The sequence below is a fragment of the Bidens hawaiensis genome, unplaced genomic scaffold (genome assembly GCF_021521415.1).
Source record: "Bidens hawaiensis isolate Kalapana, Puna unplaced genomic scaffold, B.hawaiensis_p1.1 tig00013365_1, whole genome shotgun sequence".
Lineage (NCBI taxonomy): Eukaryota > Viridiplantae > Streptophyta > Magnoliopsida > Asterales > Asteraceae > Bidens > Bidens hawaiensis.
In genome coordinates, this window is record NW_027492133.1 from 256,837 (window position 1) to 274,588 (window position 17,752).

Consider the following 17,752-nt stretch of genomic DNA (forward strand, 5'->3'; position numbering starts at 1 on the left):
AATATATTTTTAAAAAATAACCATGACAAAATAGTCTTTTGCACTCATAAACTTATAAAATTCTGATGATCAATCTATATTTTCTTAGCTACTTTATTGTCATGTCTTTGTTGATTACTAAAAGGCTACTTATAATAGTAAGAATGATGATATAAATAATATTAGTAACAATAATATCATTTTTATCCGTATTTATTATTAGTATTTATTAATTATTAGTTTGTATTTATTATGAGTATTTATTATTTATTTGTATTTATTAGTTAGCCTTATTTAGTGCAACATAAGATAGAGAGGTGTTATGAGATGCCATGTGTCATTAGAGATTTTCTTTTATTACTTATGTAAAATGTAAGATATGTAAGATGTATGATTGTTGATTATCAAAAACTTATTACATTGAATCCCAATTTTTTTTAACGAGTTGAAGTTTTTCTAATAATAATATTTTGATAAATGAAATAGACTAAAAGAAAAATGTTTAGTTGTCATTATATGCTTGTCTAGTCGTTTCTTCATTAGTTATATCAATAATAATCGATGAAAACCATGCTAATAATAATATTTCGTTATATTTATATTGACTTGATTATGAAAACGTTTACTAGGTATTCTTATTTTTGTCTTGTAGCATATCTATTATCTATCTTAACAATTATAACTTTATAAAACAAGCAACATACAAAAATAGGTATCATGTAAGGAAAATGTTTAATTTTCCCCCATTCAAGTATATTGTCCTAGCTCTGTAATACTCAAAAAATCTGTTAAAAAGGAAAGTTTGTGTCGAGCAATATTGAAATTTGTGTCAATTGACCTCCAATTTCACCATTTGCAAAATTCGGCATACATGACCGTACTTAATTTAATTCCATGTCCACACCCATTTCATTATCAGAGGGTGTTGACATGGAACGCATATGTATGCATAATACCAGCATGTTACTATGGAAACATTTATCGAACCCCAACCCCTCCTAACATATACTTGGAAAACTCGGGAAAAAATCTTATCCGAAAACTTCTTGGATTACTGAGAAACGGTCTATTGAAAAATTGTTCCCTTAGATAAAGTCCAAATTTGGATTTACCCACTTAATTGGATGGTTCGTTATTAATTCGTTAAATATTTCAACTTCATGGTTATATTATCCATCAACGATTGTCAGTAATTATCGAGGGAATCGATTGCCAAGATAAATATTTTATTTTACTGATGAAATATAATTGCTAATGTTCATTTTTTTACTTGGTATGTTTGTGTTTGTTTGTTTTAATTGACAGAATTACAGAAATTGTCCTTTATCTTTTACCCAAATTTCAATCGTTGTCCCTGATCTTTAAAATTGATTTTTTTGTTCTTTATGTTTCAAAATCCAACAGCGTTTGTTCTTTTCGTCTAACCCAATTAAAAATTCTCGTTAAATCAGGTCAGCGCCTTGCACATAAAGGCCAATTAGTCATTTTAACTATTAAATTAAAAAAATGTTTTAATAAATAAAAAAAAACAATAAAAAACAATTAATATATATTTATATTATTTATCTCACTCCCCCCTTCTTCTTCCCCCATATCCACCACCAAGCTTTCCGGCGACCACCACCGCCGATCGCCGCAGTCTTCTTCAGCCACTCTGGAATTAAAGTAGATCTGAAGGAGTGTGTGGAATTTTAACCTTTAACCTTTACGCCGTCAATCTGCTCGTGATTCCGGCCACCGGCGCCCAACAAAACACCCCCTAACAACCTCTTCATCTTCTCCAAACAGCCCCTAACAACCACCACCACTCTTCATCTCAACACCAACACTCTACTTCTCACCACCACGCCAGTACACAATCACCCCAACCCCAAACAACACTAACAATCACAATTCCCACTCCACCTTTCTTCTCCCTCAATCCACTTGCATCCGCCATGGACATGTCCATCATTAGTTACCACACCACTCATCGACATACGAATTGTGGTTCGTAAAGCACAGTAAATCCTTCGAAACTTGCCCTCATGTGTAATGCACATGACAGGACTTAACGAAAAAATCTAACTGGGTTGGGGAAAAAGGACAAACGTTGGATTTTGAAACGTAAAGGACGAAAAAGATCAACTTTGAAGATCAGGAACAACGAGTGAAATTTGGATAAAAGATAAAGGACAATTTCTGTAACTCTGTTGTTTTAATTTTATACAACTCCATTATATTGTACTTTTTGTCCTTTCTTTGTTTTAACAGTAATTTATATCCACCTTCATATACATTCAAATCAGATTAACTATTTAATTAAGAATTACTATAATTAACTCACTATTAACACCAAACTGAATCCAACATTTATATAAAGCCAAATGACACCACATACATACACCATCAACTCCTATTTCATGAATTAAAACACACAAACCTTGGAAATTCCCTCTTTGTCTTCCTCATAAACCCCAATTTTGCTTCATTTTCTATTCTTAAAATCCGCATTTCTTCTATTGAAAACCTACAAAAGTACACAAGTTTAATTAGGTTTATGTCTAATCTCGCGGGAGATGATGGTAGTTGCTCTTCAGAGAACACCAGAGAATCAGAAACACAGAATCAACACCAACTTTCAGAGCTTAAAGCCAACTTGCATACCGGAAATACTTCACTCCCCCCTGCTAAGGAAAAACGAAACTTACCCGGAACACCAGGTATTTGTAAGGTACTTCAGGATTCAACTAAGTGCTTTTAGGCATCGCTTAAAAGTTCTTGAACTTATAGACGGTCTGTCACCCCTGCAAGCGAACTCATGCAAGTTTTGGGGTTTGCTGGTGTGGCAAGAGAACTCGACAAGTTCACTTGGGTAAAAGCGGACTCCATAGAATTTTTCACAAAACTTAACCCTGACTTACAACTTTTCAGCAAACTCTATGGAGTTCGCACGCCACCCAAGCGAACTTACTAGGTTCACTTGCAGGGGTAGCGTACTGTCTAAAAGTACAAGAACTTTATAAAACTCTTACAAGTACTTAGTTGAATCCTAAACCACCTAGGCGCCTACTAATCTTAAAAAAATTGTTCTTGCATGGTTATCTTAATGTTCTATTTAGTTATATCATGGTGTGTTTTTTTTAACATTTGATGCATGCATGCATGCAAGCAGATCCTACAGCAGAAGTTATTGCTCTATCACCATCATCATTAACAGCAACCAACCGATTCGTGTGTGAGATTTGCAGCAAAGGGTTTCAAAGAGACCAAAATCTTCAGTTGCATAGAAGAGGTCATAATCTTCCATGGAAGCTTAAGCAAAGAACAAGTAGTGATGCTCGAAAACGCGTGTATGTATGCCCCGAGTTGTCATGTGTTCATCACAATCCCGCTCGAGCTCTTGGTGATCTCACTGGGATCAAGAAGCATTATAGTAGGAAACATGGTGAGAAGAAATGGAAATGTGATAGGTGTTTGAAGAAATATGCTGTTCAATCTGATTGGAAAGCTCACCTTAAAACTTGTGGCACTCGTGAATACAAGTGTGATTGTGGTACCATCTTTTCAAGGTAATTTGATTGAGACTTAATAGACTTAATAGTTATAAATGAATCTAACATTCAACTAACTAAAACCGTTCTTTAATTGTTTTAAGTTTTGTTTATCTATAGAAACTTGCACAAATGGTCGTTATGATTTGACCATATTAAATACATTCGGTTTCCAGATTTTAAAAATTGCAAACTTAGTCCTGATATTTGTAAAAGGGTTATACGTGTATCCTCACCGTTAATTCCATATAGTTTTCAGGGTTGAGTGAGAGAATATTTGTTATTTTACCTTTTCTCTTTTATTTATTTGTTTAAAACTTAATATTCAAGCCCTAACTTAAAAACGCTCAAAACATGCTAGAGATGGGGGAGGGAGGAAGGGAGTGAGAGAGATTGCCTGCATAAATGGCACGTGACATCACTTTTCTATTTAAAGCTAGCTAGGATTAACGATGGGACTAAACGTGTAACTCTCTCACAATTGTTTGAATTAAGTTTGCAAGTTTTAAATATGAGGACCAAACGTGCAATATGGTCAAACCACATGGACCATTTGTGCGATTTTCTCATTTACCTATTTGAACTACCAAATATGAAAAAAAGGTCCATTCGTTTGTTTATGTTTGTGAATGTCTGTTTACGTACTTTCATTTACACATGTTTATGCTCTTCCATTTTTAAGGTATATTTAATGCATTTGTGTTCGTTAATGTTACATATTCATTCAAAGAAGTTGAGTCCAAGTAGTTTTAATACCATTGGCACATTGCAACCCATATTGTTTAATTTTTATTAGTGCCCGTTAATATGCACTCGTTTATGTTCGATAAGGATACTTAGAAACGAATATTAACGTCACACTCGTTTTCTTAACAGACGAACGTGAACATAAAAGATGGATGTTTTACTAATGTATTTACATGTATCTACAGAAAAGATAGTTTCATCACTCACCGAGAGTTTTGTGACGCATTAACCGAAGAAAACAACAAGGTGAACCAAGGAATGTTACAATCACAACAGATGCTGGATGATTACACCCCATGCATATCAATGGGCCTCCCTGAATTCAACAACTGTATCCCAAAAAGCCCACTCAAATTGCACCACCAAGAGACCCCAATGCTTTACGGGTCGATGAATATGCTGGCAGATATGTTCTCAAGCAGTTCAGGTACCTTACTTAACAACCCGAGAGGTGCATCATCTTCTACTTCTGGTCTCGAGCTCAGCTCTTCAAATGGGCCATCAGGTGGCCCGCTTTCTGGGCCCATGGCCCATATGTCTGCCACAGCCTTGCTTCAAAAAGCAGCCGAAATAGGTGCAACGTCGAGTAATATCATAAGTTCTTCGATTATCCAAAAGAGCTATGTTGCTAGCATGGCAGGCCCACACCAGCCCAATTCTTATGGGCCAAAGCCCAATCCATCATACTTTAATGATCAAGGCCCATTCCACAACATCCAAACACAACCTGAAACAAACACCGTCTTGCAGGATCCCAGTCGTCAAGATGCATTCAGGCCCGGGCCCGGGCCCAAACCTGTTTTGAATAATGGTCCGGTTATGAATGATACAAGAATTTATAATGAAATTTCAAAGGGTGGAGATCAAAGTCTTGGATTATTGAACATGGAGCATGGAGATAAAAGAACTAGTAACACTAATTTAATTCATGTTATAGGTGACTCGGAATTAGGAATACCAGTGTCAGGGGACAGTGGCACGTCGATAGTCGATTATTTGGGAATTGGATGATCAAGATCACTAAATATACAGGAACAACATACCAACAACTTATGCAACTATAAAAAGCCCATTTGGGAGGAACTGAATATTTTATAAAATATGTAAATGCATATTTTTGTTATTAATGTATAGTTTTAAAATGTTTGTTATCAATGAGGGTCCAAACTGCTATAGCTGCATATATTAGAAAACTAGATTTTATCCCCGTATTACAGGGGTTGTTTTACATTATTCGTTTTTAATATTTATATATGCATATTTGGATTTTAATTTTATTTATTGTAAGAAAGTTAATAATTAATATACTTGAGGTTTGATGATGAAATGATTTCACAAATAAATGATATGTTATAATCCGGTTTAAAAGCTATCTGGGTTTGGTGATACCCATTACCCGTTTATTTTCTTTATTATAAAATTGTTTCTTAATTATAAATAATATCTTTTTTTAAAATAAAATAGGATATTAATTTTTAGTATATTCCTATTTTATATGATTTTCATATCAAATATTTGATGAGATTGTTTTTTAATATAAAGAGATGTTATAACAGTTTAAGAGCTATCTGGATTTGGTGATACCTTTACCCGTGAATTCGGGTCATCAAATATTTGATGAGATTGTTTTTTAATATAAAGAGATGTTATAACAGTTTAAGAGCTATCTGGATTTGGTGATACCTTTACCCGTGAATTCGGGTCAAATGCGTGAGAAGCCTTCATTTACAAATAAAGCAATCTGATGGCTTGAGATAATGGTTGTTTTACATTTTTCGTTTTTTAATATTTATTTTTTGGATTTTAATTTTCTTTATTGCAAAAAAGTTAATAATACACTTAGGGTTTGATGATGAAAGGGTTTCATAAATAAATATATGTTATAACCCGTTTAAAAACTATCTGGATTTGATGACTCATGACCCGCTTATGTTTTTTACTGTAAAATTGTTTATTAATTATAAATATCTTTTTCTTTTTAAATTGGATATTAAATTTTGGTATATCCCTATTTTATAGGATTTTCATATCAAATAATTGGTAAGATTAATTTTTAATTTAATGAGATGTTATAACCCGTTTAAGAGCCATCTGGTTTTAGTAAGACCCATACCTATGAATTTGGGTTAAATCAATGAAAGACCTCCATTTAAAAATCAAGTAATCTGGTGACTTACATAAAAGGGGGGAGCGACCACATCGCACCACATAGGATTTTAAGGTTTTTGTTTATATATATTATTGATCCATTATTTAATTTAAAAGGAAAGAAAATGTGGTGGTTTTTAATATAATTATGAGTTGAAAAGAAAGAATAAGTCTCTCTACACACAGCATGAGGAAAAAAAAGAAAGAAATATTTATTTCAAAGGGTTGGAAAAGAGTTTTGTCTACAAGAAACCATTGTGTCACTAGGTATACACTCTTGCTATTACTTTTTGCAGGGTGCCAATAGGATGAATTGATATTGAATACTTTTTGCAGGGTAATACATGTTGCTACCATTCACAATAGCTTTTGCTATTTAAAAAAATATTTTAAAAAAAATGTATATTTAATAGTATACATATAAAATTGATACATCTTCAGAAATCCACAATCCTATACATTTATTTGAAACAATAATTACAAATTTAATATTCTTTAACCAACGGCAAATAAGAAGAAAATGGATGTCCACTTGCTCTTCCTACATAAGCTGAAAAAATTATATAAAAAAAATTGAGCATGTCAACAAAAGAAAATGTTCAACTATATGCATAAATGTCTGTAATACCCTTAAAACAGTTATTAAACATGGGATTTTGTAGGGGCAAAACTGGAAATTGTGGTTTGCTAAAACTGCAAAATTACCTTTTTAATCTTCATCACCACACATAAAGTATTTGCTTTTTGAACTCAACTCAACAACTTCATAATGTTAACTGCAGCCAAAACCAAGATGTAAGTAAATCAAATATTCTACAGAAAATCAATAAAACTGATTATTGTGAAGCTTAGGGATGAGATTGGTACCATACCCATACCGAAAATCAATAAAACTGAGCACCGAGTACCGTACCGAATTTATTGGTACGGTATGGATATAGGTATTTCGGTACGGTAGCCGCTTTGGTACTGCTTTGCTTTTTTTTCAAATCTCCAATGATCTTGGTACGGGTAGCAGTTGGATGATCTTGGTACGGGTAACAGTTGGACTATATGATTACTATATGATTAATAATCAGTTGGACCTAATTTTTTTTAGATATAAATTTGAAAGTTCCCAATAAAACCTCTACATATTTCAAACGGGTACAAAATATTGAAATATCCGTATCCGTACCCATACCCGTAAGTATCAAAATCCTAAAATCTTGGTACGCGTATTTGGGAAAAAAGCCTCATCCCTATTGTGAGCATATAAATCAGAAAATCAGAATCACTCGTTTATATAGATAACTTGAAAATAATTAGTCTAATCATATTCAAAACATTATATATTTACGAGATACAAAACAAAACAAAAGTTTTTTGGAAAGACGTTTCCACCCGACCCTACCCGTAGCATTAAAATTATAAGTATCGGCCTGTTACGCCATATCTATTTCTTTAAATACTAAAGCAAAAAAAGGCGTATGAATATATTTTACCTTAAAGCTTGTTGCCTTCTATTTTCTCTTTACACTGTAACTTGATCATCAAGTTTGTAACCATACCCGACCATGTTCGTGTTGGCCCGTTTACCAACCAACCTTTGCACTAATCTTTATTGCATACTCAACTGCGAAAGCCCGCATAAAGCAACTCTTTTTCATGGGATTTTAGTTTTAAGATCTTTAAATCATGACCTTGAATCACCTATTAATTACTTCCATTGCCACTCGAACCCAATGCAGTAACCCCTCAACATCATGAAAGTTAAAATCAAGAGCTCTTTTAATTGACGATAAAACATCCGCATCTTTTGTATTGCACGCTGCAAATGATATCCTTGATTTCCGTGAAGCCTCCATTGCTGAATTTACATTTTGTGTCTGCAAAGTATTTCAGAGTAAAAGGCCCGTTTTGTTTGATTTATCAACGTCCTTAAATCTGATTATTAGTTTAGAGTAAAAACAAATTAAAATCGGTTAAAAGTTTAAATTCACCCGACCTGGTCCATTTTGACCCCTTATAAAATCCATGAGCTAATCTCTATTAAGTTTTTATTGATTTAATACTTTAATAGTACTATTAAAAAAACTGATTATTAGTTTGGAACAAAAAGCTAATTAAAACCAATTTTGACCCGTGTAAAATATACAGCTATATACGAAACTTTAAAAAAAATGGACAATGATTATTAATGGGTCAGGTCAACCCAACCCGTTTTGACCCGTACACCCACCTGACCCGCCTATGTTGCGCCTCTAATTACGGGCTTTCAATGCACTTACAAAGTTCAAAATTCGTGTAAAGCTGGGTTTGTTTTTAGCAGCAATAACATGATTTACAGCCACTTGATTAACGCCCTTTACTATCGCCGACTTGTCAGCAGCCGCCAGGTTGTTCAAGTTATCAAGATCCGAAGCGGAAGCAGACGAAGAAGGAAACTCGCCTGTTATAATATAATTTTAATTATTTTAACCGACATGATTTAAAAGGACAGGAAAAAAGTTATAAAAAAATAATAAAACCAACCCGTAGGACCGATAGACGTCTGCAACTCGTTCACATCTTTGCAAGCAGTTGAGTGTGAAGAATAAACGACTTTCATATAAGCAACTTCCATGCATTTGTAGGCCAAAGATGCGGTTGTATTCTCCTTCGTTCTCTCATATTCATGAGCACAATACCTAATAACCAATAATACATTAATAAATTAGGAACGATTAAATATTAAGGGTCGATATATGTTAGAACTTACTCGCATAACTTAGCGGTGCTACTGTAAATGGACACGGATTGGATCATATCTCCATATCTTCCTGTTTGGCTGTGACAGGATTCAAATAAAGATGCTACATGAAGAAACTTGAGGGCTGCTTCTATATATAGAGCTCGACTTTCAAGGCTTGATCCAGCATTCTGCATATATTTTATTTAAAATTTGTAATAATCATTATGGATAACAATAAAAATTAAAAAAATATATATTCATAACAAAAAATGCGCCAATTTCAACACGTTTTTATTCAAGCATCTACATTATTATTGTAAGGACATTGCATTCATATCATAATCACATAAATAATTATTTATACAAATTAAAAGTTAACAAAAAAATTCTTGTGGTCATCCCAACCCGGCCCATATTCGAATGGCCCGTTTTGACCCGTTACCCAACCAGCCCAATATAAACTAAAAAACCAAAAAAAAAAATATTGTGGATCAACCCAACTCGAATCTCACTAAAAATGGCTCGTTTTGACCTGTTACCCAATCGGCCCATTTTCTCATCTAGACACAACAACTACGGTGGGATTATATGTCATATAACATAATAATGACCAAAAATTGAAACAAAAAGAAACAAGTAGAACCTTAACACGATCAGCCATATGTTTAAGATTAGTCGCCTCTCGTAAAGCATTCGTTGTAGCCTGATTAGATAAATCCCGAACAAGAACCACCGTTGGATCTTGACTTTTGTCCTTCGGTTTTTCAGGTGTCGGATTTTTTACATTCGACTGCTGATTTCCGTTCGGATTCTGAGCCTTCTTATTATGTTTTAACGCCTTCGACGGCATATTATTATTATTTCCTGCATTCTCTTTCTTCCGTTCAGTTTCACCTTGACCCGTTGGTGGCAAAGGGTTTGACTTTTCTTTTATTAGAGCATCCTTCTTTGAAGGTTTTTTGGAATCTTTATTGGAATCTTGAATAACATTTTTGTTCAGCAATAACTCCTTGGATTTATTTCTTCCTCCTTTTGACTTTTCCTCATGAGGTTGACTATCAACATTATTGGTCAAATGGTGGTCAACACTTTTAATATTCAAGATTCTCATAGGAGAAGAAGAAACCGATTCCACTGGTGACCCTTTCGACTCTCGGTTATTTGGCTTACGTTTATGAGAGCCCGAAACCTTTGAAGAGCTTGAAGTGGCAGCTTGAGCCGTATTTTGTCTTGGAGGATGTGATGACTTTACATCTTTGATGTTTTTGACTTTGCTTCCCGAGGTTCCTTCGTCAAAGGACTTTAGTACCCCTGCCTTCTTTTCCTTCGTGTTGGTTTTTTCACTTGCTTCTTTCACATGTGTCCCGGTACCATCAATTTCATTAATTCTTTTTCTTTTCTTTGCAATGTCTCGTTTATCAAGTTTTCCTGCGTGGGAGGATCCACCGTTACCATCTGTTTTGACTTTCTTGAAATTTTTGGGAAAATCTTGACTGCTCTCTCGTTTGTTGCCCGTCTTGGAGTGATGAATTTTACTACCTGAAACATATTAAAAATTGAAAGTTACTCTCGAATTTTTAACGCTTTAGTCTTGGTTTTACAAATACCACAAAATAAAAATTTTTAAAATTAAAAAAAAAGTAAAAAAAATTAATAATGGTTTGAAGTTTGAACACTGTTTGAGCATTTTGACCCGGTTCAACCCAAATACACTTTGACCCACTACCCAACCAACACAACCCGCCCATTTGACCACCTATCAAATAAACATCAATGAACTACCTTCATCCGCGAAGTTTTCACGTAATTTATTATTCTCTTTTTGCTTCAATTTGTCCTTATCCACAATCACATCACGAGAATGACCTGAATCTTGAAACGCTACTTCATTAACAACCAGAGACTGATTTACACCATTCAAGCTTCGGGTTTTATGTGATGTGTGAAGTTTCTTCTTTGAAGAATTAGAAGACATTGAAGGCCCGTCCCGCTTGTCCTCATCTGGTAAATCTGTTGATGCAACCTTTTTCTTCACACCAGAAGGCGGAATTTGTGAACTGAGATGTTGACTGGTCCCATCAAACGAGTTGACTGCTAAGTGGGGTCCGCTAGGATGAACGGGTTGAGAACCTTGAACAGAAGGACCGGGAAAATGAGAGGTTATAGCCTTTGTTGTTTCCTCTTCACTGATGCTACACCGATTCATTCCAGGCCAGCTAGAAACATTAAAATATTATTAGTCACGAGAATGGAATATAAAGAAACTTATAAAAAAGAAAGAAAGCGGGACTCAAACGGTAGTTTTAACGCATATAGCCTAATAAATCGTGTAAATAAAAATTAGATTATTGCAATAGTAACATATTTTTGTCAAGAAAACAAGCATGTTCGAGTTTGTTTATGTTCATTCGTGAACAGTACAAATGAACGGTCCACGAACAAGCATAATTGAACATAGATAAACGAACATAACTAAACCAAAACCAGTTAAAAGTAATGTGAAGAACAGTGTGATGGGTCTAAAAAGTTTAATATCTAGACTAAGTTGTAATAGGTCAAAAAAATTTTAATGAATATATTGACGAACATAAATGAATGTAAACGAACGAACACAAACGAATTTAAATGAACCGTTCATGAACAAAAATGAACAAACGAGGCATCTGTTCATGTTCGTTCATTTAACTAAATGAACAAAAAATTGCTGTTCATATCCGTTCACTTATTAAATAAACGAACTTTCCACCGAACAATTCACGAACTGTTCACTAAAAGCTCGGTTTGTTTACAGGCCTATGTTTTCTAACCATACTTTTTACACAGACTAGTTATTAAAGTAGAATTCAGAAAAAAAAAATAGAAACTTCACACTCTTGTCTTTGGTCAGAAATTTTACTATTTTAAGCAGAATTTTGACTTTTGGTCAAACCTTCCCAAAATAGTAACATTGTATACGTAAAGCACATTAAAAGCGTCTATGTGGATTATATTATTTTCCTCTCTAAAGTATCTGTTCAACTGTTTATCGGTTTATCCATCATCAAACAAAATTTTTGGTCAAACTTACAGCCAGTCAAGCATGCTACAAATCCACTTCTCGGGAAGGCTGCCCGGATTCACGCCAGGTGGCAAAAGCCTCCATTTCTCACATCTGTCACAACAAACCCAATCTTCATTGACCACAGGAGCTACCGTAGACGCAGCTGCATCAGATTCTGGCCCGTTAACTATTCTAGTTGAAGATGGTTTTTGACTTTTCTTTCCAGTGGATCTCTCATTTAACGAACTGTTATTTTCCGGTGTTCTTTTTACATTAATGTCCTCCAATGGTTTCTCCAAACCCATTTCTTCATGATCTTCTTGATCCAAATCAAGTTCACCGAAGAAATCTTTATAAGTCTCGATGACCTTTTCATTATTTTTCTTGTAATCTTCTGTATGACTTTTTGACCTGTTATCGTTTTTCTTAGTTTTAGATCTAAAAGATTCAGTCTTTAGCCCGCCTTCTGCTTTTCTTTTGCCACCTGAAGATGATGTGTTGTTCCCAAGGGCAAAATTGTCAACACTTGTTTCTTTCTTGGGTAGAACACCGTTTGTAGATTCCATTGAGACGGAATTCTTTTCAGTTGACTTTGACTTCTCTCCAGTAATATTTTGTTCAACTTTCACCATATCAGACCCGTGAACCGCTGTCACTGTACTATCTTGGCTCCCCTTGTGCACGGGCCCACAACTATTATCCTCTGACTTTTTTTCGGACAAATGCAACACTTCATATGGAAGAGGAGATAATAAATGACTTCCAGAAAGTGGAAATGATGTCATCATCTGTTGCAATAGTAAATGTAAAACCTTGTCAAATTGTATTCTCGAGTTTAAAATTCTTTTCTCGAAATTTTGAGATATTTCTCACCAAAACTAAATAATGGAAAATAAAGCTTTTAACTTCTTCCCAAACTAAATAGCATAATATTGGTAAAACTACAAACCTCAAGAATACTAGTTGGAGACTCATCCGGGACATCATGAGGCCCATGAAAGAACCCGTCACTGTTTACCGGGCTGGCTTCCAAAGAAGATGAAGGGGACATATCAAGCCCAAGCCCACTGTAAATTTCAGCATTCTTTCTACTCAACATGTTGTCCTCAGACGCCATTTTGATTCTAACTTTTAGAAAATTCGGGTCAGGATTGTCAGCGAATTCACTAATCGACTTTGACTTTGACTTTTTACCACTAGATGTGTTGACTTCTAGCTTCAATTTACCGTTTGACTTTGACTTCCTAGGTGCTGACCCGTTTCTTACTCGTGATGCTTTTGATTGGGAAACCGAGTTCTGATTGTCAACCTGATTCTAAAGATGGTTTAATTTAGAATCTTTAATTCAAGAATTAGAAAAACAGTAAAAATAAAAGCAAAATTAATAGCTATATGAATAAAGGGCGCACCTTTATAGGTGCGTTGTATGGAGAAACGGGTGCACTATGATTAAGATCTTTTGGGCGTGTGTTTGGATTAGGGTAAACAGGAGAACGTTGATAAGTGGGCAGAAACGAACCGTAGTCCCCAAATTTTGCCCCTGCAAATAACCATAAATTTGCATCAAATATGTTTTAAACTCTTTTAGTTTCATCTTTATAAACAATTAATTAAACTTACCCAAATTTTCAGCTGAGTATCCTCCTTCAAAATCCTTTTGACAGTCTCCCAAAATATTTTGAATTTTCTCATCCTTCAAAAATTACAACAATGAATTTCATTTAAACAGAGATAATGGGCATATACATATATATACATAGGGGGAGGCTCATTAAATAAGACAAAGTTATTGCGAGAACTAAAAGAACAAGCCTAAATCGTTTAATTTTTTCTATCAATAGTTCATATTTTTAAAAAATTTACTTCTTACATACAAATGTATATGTTATTATTGTTACACACATAAAAAAAAGAAAAGCATTAAACTAATTTGTTCTTATGTTTTTTCCACTTTTAAACGTTTGCCGACGTGTGTAGGCATGTGTAGGTTCTATAAATAAACGAATTTTGTTTATGTATTTTTTTTAGAATATTAAAAGAAATGTATAAACATTGCATGTCAACCATTTTCTTGTTTTATAAAATTTTTAAAAATTAAAAAAACATAAATTATTTAATTTGTTCTTTCTGTTCTCGTAAAAATTGTGTTTTGTGTAAAACACTAAAACCCTCACACATACTAAGTCTTGTGTATATATTTGTGTGTATGTATATGTATGTGTATCTAATACTGCAAGCACGTATCTAACAACCCCTAGATACATTAAATACATCAATTAACTAAAAGATGATACTTGCAGCTTGCTACGCTTCAACGAATTAATGAGCTTCTATATCAAGCAAAATTCAATTTATCTCTATAACCTAATAATATAACTGAATGATGAAATCAACAGCCAAACTAAACCCCAAAATAGAATCAAAACAGTTGTGAGGAAACAACAATTGCTTACAATATAAGATAGGGATACATCAGGATCAATAGTTGAATCATCATTATTATTGTTATCGTAAGCTTCCCCTTCTTCAATTTCGGCCCCTAATTCCATCTTCTCATCTCTACTCCCAAAAGAAAACATCCAAAACAAATTTGATGTTCTTCGCTCGTTCCTACAAACAAATTAACACAAAATTAATCTCAAAAAAGCAACAAAACTTGAAACCATCAAATACCCTTTTCATAAAATCGAAAACCCATCAAAACCCAGAAAGGATTTGTCCAAAATCCAAACAATTAACACAAAATTAATCTCAAAACAGCAACAAAACTTGAAACCATTAAATACCCATTTCATAAAATCGAAAACCCATCAAAACCCAGAAAGGATTTTTCCAAAATCCAAACAATTAACACAAAATTAATCTCAAAACAGCAACAAAACTTGAAACCATTAAATACCCATTTCATAAAATCGAAAACCCATCAAAACCAATAAAGGATTTGTCCAAACTCCAAATTAAATTAACACAAATTAATCTCAAAACAACGATAAAACTCGAAAACATCATCGACCCGGTTCATAAAATCCGAAACCCATCAAAACCCAGAAAGGATTTGTCCAAGCAAATTGTGTTCTTCTACAAACAAATAAACACAAAAATAATCTCAAAACAGCAACAAAACTTGAAACCATCAAATACCCACTTCATAAAATCGGAAACCCATCAAAACCCAAAAAGGATTTGTCCAAACTCCAAACAAACAACACATAACTAATCTCAAAACAACAACAAAACTCAAAAACATCATCTACCCACTTCATAAAATCGAAAACCAATCAAAACCCAGAAAGGACCAGTCCAAAATCCAAACAAATTAACACAAAATTAATCTCAAACAACAAAAAAACTCAAAAACATCATTGACCCACTTCATAAAATCAAAATCCCATCGAAACCCAGAAAGGCTTTGTCCAAACAATGGTTCTTCTACAAGCAAGTAAACACAATATTTATCTCAAAACAGCAACAAAACTCAAAAACATCATCCACCCACTTCATAAAATCAACAACCCATCAAAACCCAGAAAGGATTTGTCCAAACAAATTAACACAAAATTAATCTCAAAACAGCAACAAAACTTGAAAACATCAAATACCCACTTCATAAAATCGAAAACCCATCAAAGCCCATAAAGGATTTGTCCAAACAATTGTTCTTCTACAAACAAATTCACACAAAGTTAATCTCAAAACAGCAACAAAACTCAAAAACATCATTGACCCACTTCATAAAATCAACAACCCATCAAAACCCATAAAGGATTTGTCCAAACAATTGTTCTTCTACAAACAAATAAACACAAAATTAATCTCAAAACAGCAACAAAACTTGAAACAATCAAATATCCAGTTCATAAAATCGAAAACCCATGAAAACCCAGAAAGGATTTGTCCAGAAACATCAAGATCGGAAGTAAAAAAGCAAAGTTTAGTGAAATTACCCACGAAAGAAAGTAACTTTTTGAGGAAATTAACCGATCTGGTGATGAATAAGTTGAAAATCGAAGAAACTGGAGGTGAGTTGCGGCTGATCTTGGTTTGTGTTTAGACAAATTCAACGAGTAAACGACAGAAAACCGGAGGAGAATCTGGTTGTTCACCAGCCGCGTTTTTCTTTTTATTTTTATTTTTTTTATTATTGTGTTCAAATTGTGAGGCTTATCTTATTATTTGTTATTTGGAAAGCACGCTAATATTTTATTATTATTATTATTACTAGCGGCTAACAAACAGAGAATTGTCTGCCTGTTTCATACGGGGTGACCCAATGACAAGTTATCTCCGGTTTCAGAGAAAATCCGCCTGTCTAAAGGCTTACTGGTAGTAAAAACCAAGACACCCTCAAGATCAAACCGTATATCATAAAGATTTAAATCTTCCTGCATTGAGCCGCCTATGCTCTCCCTAAAGTGTTGTCTGTAGAGATCGAATACGGGTCTTCATTGAAGAACTCAGTTTTCATACTACTACACCACATTGGAAAGGACATATAATTATTTAATAAGTAGATATTTTTTTCCACCGTATTTTTAAAAGTTTTACAAATTATTATTTTCTATTTATTATTTATGCTAAGCATAAAAATAATTTTAAGTTTTGGTATTATTTACTATTGTGAAATGTTTTATAATGATTAAATATGAGTTATTTAAAACATGTCTAAAACTTAGTTACTGTGTAGTAATTAGTGGTTAAATGTGTAATCTCCTATTGCACGGGCCTAGTACATGCTATATGGGTTATTGTCATACTATATAGATGTATTCGCATGGTATATGGGCATATTGGACATGATATATGAATGAACAACATAGTATACAGGTGTATATAGGTGTTTGAAAAGATATAATGACTTGTGTATTAGTCCTTAATATAATCTATAAGATGTTTACAGCTATATATTTAAAAGGTAAGGATATGAAAAGGATGTTAATATTGTCTCACAAGCAAGTATGGTTAAATATACATACTTTACTGTTGTCGTGATGTAATCAGTATACTATTAAAATGTGAAAGGACAACATGAATTTTGTGGTGTATATTCATGAATATTGTGAGATATAACTCATGAGTAAATGCAACTAAGCACATGTCATTGGTGGTTACTTTGACATTACCATTTTACTTTGAAAGATAAAAGGATGAGGGAAATGTGTGTAAACGATACGCAATCTCTTCATATGTATATCATGTTTCATAAACGTTTTCTTAAACATCACCCTTTTTCTTGTTAATTGTATTGTGAATGGGGGGGGGCATTTATTTTCCTTTTCTTCATATATCAATTTATAGATGTATTGTATATTGGTATGGTATCAAAACACACCGTATGTTTTATGTATGGATAGTATGAATACTCTATTTAACAAAATCTAGTAATACTATTTTGAAGGAAATATTATTTGTTATGATAATTTCCGATACTCACAACAAATTTACTAATTTAGCATAAATAGTTAATGATTTACCTAATAATGTTACTAACTAATATAATTACAAGTTTGTGTTTCAAGACATAACTAATTAACTTTTATTTTTTTTAAGAGCCAAGTAAAACAGAAAATGTAAGGATATGAGTTCCTTCTTCAT

The 17,752-nt window shown here is 33.5% G+C and overlaps 1 protein-coding gene and 1 pseudogene across 1 annotated transcript; one reads left to right on the top strand and one right to left on the bottom strand.

Moving 5' to 3' along the window:
- The first annotated feature begins 2,518 nt into the window (after positions 1–2,518).
- LOC143543949 (zinc finger protein GAI-ASSOCIATED FACTOR 1 pseudogene) lies at positions 2,519–5,270 on the top strand (annotated as a pseudogene).
- A 2,759-nt stretch (positions 5,271–8,029) lies between these two features.
- LOC143543941 (cysteine-tryptophan domain-containing zinc finger protein 7-like) lies at positions 8,030–14,745 on the bottom strand. Its single transcript, XM_077036146.1, has 11 exons — positions 14,614–14,745; positions 13,781–13,853; positions 13,570–13,700; positions 13,110–13,469; positions 12,188–12,948; positions 10,903–11,336; positions 9,764–10,659; positions 9,148–9,308; positions 8,922–9,076; positions 8,678–8,838; positions 8,030–8,275 (listed from the first exon to the last, which is right to left on the bottom strand). The coding sequence occupies exons 1-11, from the start codon at positions 14,737–14,739 to the stop codon at positions 8,096–8,098; spliced, it is 3,438 nt and encodes a 1,145-aa protein (XP_076892261.1). The 5' UTR covers positions 14,740–14,745; the 3' UTR covers positions 8,030–8,095.
- Positions 14,746–17,752: the final 3,007 nt, after the last annotated feature.

Coding starts and splice junctions, on each gene's coding strand:
- LOC143543941 (XM_077036146.1), bottom strand. CDS start 14,739: ATGTTTTCTTTTGGGAGTAGAGATGAGAAGATGGAATTAGGGGCCGAA. Junction 13,701..13,780: donor ATACTCAGCTGAAAATTTGG/GTAAGTTTAATT, acceptor GGTTATTTGCAG/GGGCAAAATTTGGGGACTAC. Junction 8,276..8,677: donor TTACACGAATTTTGAACTTT/GTAAGTGCATTG, acceptor AATACTTTGCAG/ACACAAAATGTAAATTCAGC.